Source organism: Cricetulus griseus, chromosome 5, assembly GCF_003668045.3.
Source record: "Cricetulus griseus strain 17A/GY chromosome 5, alternate assembly CriGri-PICRH-1.0, whole genome shotgun sequence".
Lineage (NCBI taxonomy): Eukaryota > Metazoa > Chordata > Mammalia > Rodentia > Cricetidae > Cricetulus > Cricetulus griseus.
Window position 1 is genome coordinate 150,547,205 of NC_048598.1, and position 6,125 is coordinate 150,553,329.

The 6,125-nt window shown below is 41.9% G+C and overlaps 1 protein-coding gene across 1 annotated transcript in view; it reads left to right on the forward strand.

Moving 5' to 3' along the window:
- The window catches only part of Hectd1 (HECT domain E3 ubiquitin protein ligase 1), a 91,675-nt gene extending 86,689 nt beyond the window's left edge, over positions 1–4,986 (forward strand). The window contains exons 39-43 of the mRNA XM_027416288.2: positions 1,408–1,486; positions 1,614–1,707; positions 2,230–2,380; positions 3,801–3,945; positions 4,055–4,986. Of these exons, the coding sequence (XP_027272089.1) occupies positions 1,408–1,486; positions 1,614–1,707; positions 2,230–2,380; positions 3,801–3,945; positions 4,055–4,192 (607 nt within the window). The 3' untranslated portion in view covers positions 4,193–4,986. The remainder of the gene's footprint in view (positions 1–1,407; positions 1,487–1,613; positions 1,708–2,229; positions 2,381–3,800; positions 3,946–4,054) is intronic.
- Positions 4,987–6,125: the final 1,139 nt, after the last annotated feature.

Consider the following 6,125-nt stretch of genomic DNA (forward strand, 5'->3'; position numbering starts at 1 on the left):
GGTTGGCTTGCAGGGCTTTCATATTTCCTTTTTCATTTTTGCTAGTAATTGTGAGAAATAGTGTTTGATAAATGGTCATATACTCATGACACTACATGAGTGTTTTAGTCATAGGTGGGCCACATAAAGAAGAGGTCCCATTCAATTCAAGTGGACTTAAAATTCTGTCACTTGATTTTTTTCCTTGTACCTCTCCGATGCTTACCTGTTTTTAGTCAAGGATATTTACCATTATGATACACTTGTCTACACTATTCAGTAAAGTAGCATGCTGTACAAGCTTGAACCCAAGCAATAATATGTATGTCATACAGCATGGGTGTGTAGTCACATGTACCATCTAGATTTAAGTATAGTTTATGTTTGTGTAAGAAAAATGTTTCCTAATGACATGTTAAGAATGTGTCTCTGGCGGGGCATTGGTGGCGCACACCTTTAATCCCAGCACTCGGGAGGCAGAGGCAGTTGAATCTCTGTGAGTTCGAGACCAGCCTGGTCTAAAAGAGCAAGTTCTAGGACAGCCTCCAAAGCCACAGAGAAACCCTGTCTCGAGGGAAAAAAAAAACCAAAAAAACGAGTGTGCTCTGTCATTAGGGTTAGACACTGCTAGCTGCAGCAGTGCACACCTTTAATCAGAGTACTTGGGACTGAGGCAGGCGGGTCTCTGTGAGCTCAGGATTAGTGTGGTCTATATAGTTCCAGGTTAGCCACCAGGGCTACATAGTGAGATGCTGTCAAAAGGCCCTGGGTTTGATCCCCCAACATGATAGATAGATAGATAGATAGATAGATAGATAGATAGATAGATAGATAGATAGATAGATAGATAGCTGGTGTGTAGGTTTTTGTTGGTGGAGCATAGGAGCATTTGTGGTTTTGGCAGTACTATTATATGTACCAAACTTTCTTTTGGGCTCCCAACTACCTTCCAGATCATGACACAGACTTGTTATTAGTTATGAATACTTGGCTTTAGCTTAGTCCCGTCCTACTAGCTGTTGTTTTAACATGTTTCTCTTCATCTTCATTTTGTCCTAGGGTTTTGTTTTGTTTTTTGTTTTTCCCTTTCTCTCATTCTATATGCCCAATTCTGTGCCTGGCTGGCTGACAAGCTGCCTGTCTGTCTGGCTGTGGGAGTCTCCCTCTCTTTCTCCCTCCTCTCTCCTCCTACTTATCTGTGCCCACCAGCCCCCACCTATCCCTCTATTGCTTAGCCATTGACTGTTCAGCTTTTTATTAAACCAATCTGGTGCCTTACGAAGGCAAGGTAAAACAGCAACCTGACTTAGTTAAACAATTGCAGCATAAGCAAATGTAACACATCTTTGCCTAGTTAAAGTAATATTCCACAACAGTTATAAACACTGACAGTTGCTGAATAGTAATCTGATCTTTTTGAACTTTCAGTTTAAATTTCCAGTTTTGCCCTTCTTCAAGAATATATGGCTTCACAGCTGTGGATCTTAAGCCAAGTGGTGAAGATGAGGTAAAGATTTTGCTCTTAGTACAGTTTTTAGGCTCTTAACGGACCTCTTTGCAAAGCTGGTTTACACTAGGTAATTGGCTATGTAAATAGTTGAAATGAACTAATCATGGCAAACTTGCCTTTGCAGATGATAACAATGGATAATGCAGAAGAGTATGTGGATTTGATGTTTGACTTTTGTATGCATACGGGTATTCAGAAGCAGATGGAAGCCTTTCGCGGTAATTTTAAAGGACAACACAGTCCCTTTTACTTCTACATTAACATCAAGCCCATGGGTTCTGGTCTTCCATAGAGTTAGGTTTGGAGGTGTAGTCAGGACAGGTTTGAACACTAAGCTATATTATACCTTCTGCTTACTCCTCTAGAGGAAGGGAGACTTCTGGCCCTCACCCTCATTTCTTTGTGAGTGGACATACGTTTGTACACATGCTATATTACATGTTAAGGGAGAATTATACTGCAATTCACTTGAAAACATGAATACAACCTTGGCTGCATTTGTGACACTGGTTCGTTACAAGAAATGAGAATTTGGCTATTGACTATAGTGACCAAATATTCTGCTCACATTTTTGACTTTAAGCATCGGTTTCCTTTGTGGGTATTGGGGGGGTGCTGGAGAATGCCCATGGCCCATCTTCCTCTACAAAATTTAGATTTTTAATTGGGAATTTTATAATTATGTCTTAGGAACTGAATTGTGTGCTTTGTTTTTTGTCTTTGGTGTATGTGTAATGTAGATGGCTTTAATAAAGTTTTTCCAATGGAGAAGTTAAGTTCCTTCAGCCATGAGGAGGTCCAGATGATTCTCTGTGGCAATCAGTCACCGTCCTGGGCAGCAGAGGACATTATCAATTACACTGAACCTAAGCTTGGCTATACACGTGACAGGTATGTGTTGATAATTTCGAAGGGACAAACTTTTTCATTTGTCTGAAAATCAATGACAGATTTCCTAAGAACTATAATTTAGAAAGCTATATTCACAGTGTGGAAGCACACAGTAGGGTTGCCAAGACTGCAGTGATGATGCTCTGAGAACACTCAAGAGGACTGCAGTTGCGGCTCATACTTAGGCTGCTTTTCTCACTGAGCTTAGTCGTTCTTTTTGGTTTTTTGAGCCAGGGTTTCTCTGTGGCTTTGTAGGCTGTCCTGGAACTAGCTCTTGTAGACCAGGCTGGTCTTGAACTCACAGACATCCACCTGCCTCTGCCTCCCAAGTGTTGGGATTAAAGGCGTATGCCACCAACGCCCAGCAAGCTTAATCGTTCTTTAAGCTGGATAAATTGTAAACACATAGGCCACATGGCATGGATGTTAAAGTTTTGCTCAAGTGTAACAGAAGCACCCAGACTGTATATCCAGGTTCAGGAATTCTCACCAAGTAAGCATACTGGTGTAATACATGCCTGAATAAGAACCAGTTTAGAAGCCCAAGTGAAATCATGCAGTCTTTTGTATACTCTCTCTGGTCTGGTGTTTTTTAGCACATGATTATACAGCCCATTTGCCTGTGGCACATAGTAGTGGTTTCCTTTATCGATAGGTAGTGTTTTACTTCAGTAAAATCTGTCACAAGCTTTGGTTATTTTACTGATGACAATAGATCAAATATACGCTGATATCTGTAGCATTAACTATACAGTGTATCTGAAACTGTGATTTTGAGCTTGTGTGTGTGTGGGTGTTGGGGGGGTTGTTTGTTTTTTGTTTTTTTGGAAACAGGGCTGTAGACAAGGCTGGCCTCGAACTCAGAGAAATCCGGCCTGCCTCTGCCTCCCGAGTACTGAGATTAAAGGCGTGCGCCACCAACGCCCAGCAATAGAAGTTCTTAAATAGGTCTAGATAATAAAAACCTGGAGTCGGATAAATAAAAACCTGGCTTATTGTGTGTTTAATTTTGTTCTTCGTTGTTTTAGTTTTTACTCTGGTGTGAGACACAGCCTTTGAGGTTTTAAAAGTGGTTGTGTGAGGCGGGGCATTGGTGGCGCACGCCTTTAATCCCAGCACTCAGGAGGCAGAGGCAGGTGGATCTCTGTGAGTTCAAGGCCAGCCTGGTCTCTAGAGCAAGTGCCAGGATAGGCTCCAAAGCTACACAGAGAAACCCTGTCTCGAAAAACCAAAAAAAAAAAAAAAAAAAAAAAAGTGGCTGTGTCAGCCCAGTGTTATCTAAGTCAGCAGTTCCTAGACAGTTTTGTTTTTGTAGCATGTGTATATTGCTCGGGTAGGTATGGTTGACTTATAAAGTAGTAGTAGTGTGTCTTGATTTCAGTTTACAGCCAACCAACATAGCTCTGTTTTGTTCTTTCAGTCCTGGCTTCCTCAGGTTTGTGAGGGTTTTATGTGGCATGTCCTCGGATGAAAGGAAAGCATTCCTACAGTTTACTACTGGCTGTTCAACTCTACCCCCAGGTGGACTGGCTAATCTGCACCCCAGGCTCACAGTTGTTCGAAAGGTACATACCAGCTAATGGAGAATCCAAATGGAACATAATTCCTTCAGGACTAAGAGGCAGTAAGAAAGATGAACTCAACGCTGTTCTATGTTCTCTTTTCTTTGTATAGGTTGATGCTACCGACGCAAGCTATCCATCAGTCAATACTTGTGTCCATTATCTGAAGTTGCCTGAATACTCTTCTGAGGAGATCATGAGGGAGCGCTTGCTAGCTGCTACAATGGAGAAAGGCTTTCATCTCAATTGAAAGGAGACAGCAGAGACAAGTCTGAGTGAAGCCTCTTGCTTTGTTTGCCGAGAAGTGTGTGACCCTCACACTAATGACACTTGCCTTGTTTTCCACCAGTAAGGCTTTGAGAACATGTGGAATAAGTTCCTTAGCTGCTAATGACAAAGTACATCCCTTAACTACCCAGCCAGCAGGTACCCAGCACAGGGCACTGTGCTGCTTTACAAGGGCTCATGTGACTGGAAAAGGTGGTTCTGCCTAACTGTTCCACAGAGCAGCCTCTCAGATCTTCAGTGCTCACTGGAAGTTCTAACTGTGTTTGTATCAAGTTGTCATCGTTTCATACTCCATACACTACAGTTGCCATCACTGACCCCCGTTTTGCTGGCTTTTTAGCTACTTGGTCAAAAATACTGCTTCCGTAAAACATAGAGTGTTAACGCGCATCTCAAGCTTTTCCTTTTCCTTTTTAATGATGCCTGCACTACCAGAGTGTTCCAGTGTTCTCTATTTGTTCAGCACACAATCATGCACAGCCTTTTTGTTTCTCTGAGGTGGGAGTTTATTCTTTTTCCTAAATACCATTCTATAAAGATGAAATCCTAGAGTGTGTTTGTGCAGCTCAACAATAAAGATATATTATGGGAGGGAAACACTGGTCTAGGTGGAAGGCACACTCACAGCAACTTTTATGTTTGGTTGTCTTTTCTTTGTATATTATAAACATTTATTTAACTTGTTGCAGTTTGACGTAAATTTCTGAAATGTATGCTCAACAATAATCATTAAAATGTTTGCAGCGTAGAAAACTGTGTCGTGTCACTATTTTATTGCCATCAACAGACCTAAGAGCTGACCTATAATTGAAGTTCTTTTTTTCTTTTCTTCTTTTTTGGTTTTTTTGAGACAGGGTTTCCCTGTGGCTTTGGAGGCTGTCTGGAACTAGCTCTTGTAGACCAGGCTGGTCTCCAACTCACAGAGATCCGCCTGCCTCTGCCTCCCAAGTGCTGGGATTAAAGGCGTGCGTCACCAACGCCCAGCAATAGAAGTTCTTAAATAGGTCTAGATAATAAAAACCTGGAGTCGATATAAAGGAAAATGCTGAGAGATCAGAGAGCAAACCACGATAAATCTTACCTCCTTAACATCTCAACAGACAAGAAAGCGAGTGTCTATTTCTCCCTGCTTATATTTCTGCCCAGCTACCTTTCTTCCTGTCTGTACAGACCTCCAGTCTGCTATGGTTAGCTAGTGGTAAGCTCCATTCTCTGACCTTCAGACAGGCTTTATTTGTACAAGCAAGATATCACAACACATAATCAGATCCTTCTCTCCTTTCCTTACCTCTCCCTCCCTCTCTTCCTCTTTTTACTCCTCACAGTAGTATAAATTACATTTTTAAAACACAAAATAAAATATAAAACAAAAGCCTGGCTGCAGTGACATGCTCCTTTAATCTCAGCACTCAGGAAGCAGAGGCAGCTGGATCTCTGAATTTGAGGACCACTTGGTTCCAAAGCGAATTCTAGGACAGCCAGGGCTACACAGAGAAACCCTGTCTTGGGGGAGGTGGGAAATGATAGACAAACCAACAGGAGGAGAAGGCATAAGAATCAGAGACTCACTAATACACATACTCAGGTGTCCCATAAAAATACTAAGCTGAACGCTAAATTACAGACATAGAAGCCTGTGCAGACCCACGCAGGCCTGTGTTTGCTGCTTTAGTCTGTGAGTTCATAGGAGCTTTGCAACTCCAGTCCACTCATACAACATACAAGTGTTTCCCCTTCACATGGACATCTGTGTGTTTCCCCATTCCCTTTCTCTATGCCTAACCTCTCTAAGACTACAGATTGTGTCGTGGGTACCATTTATTTAATGGCTAATATCCACATGTAAGCGAATACCTACCTTATTTCTTTTCCTGGGCCTGGGTTACCTCATTCAG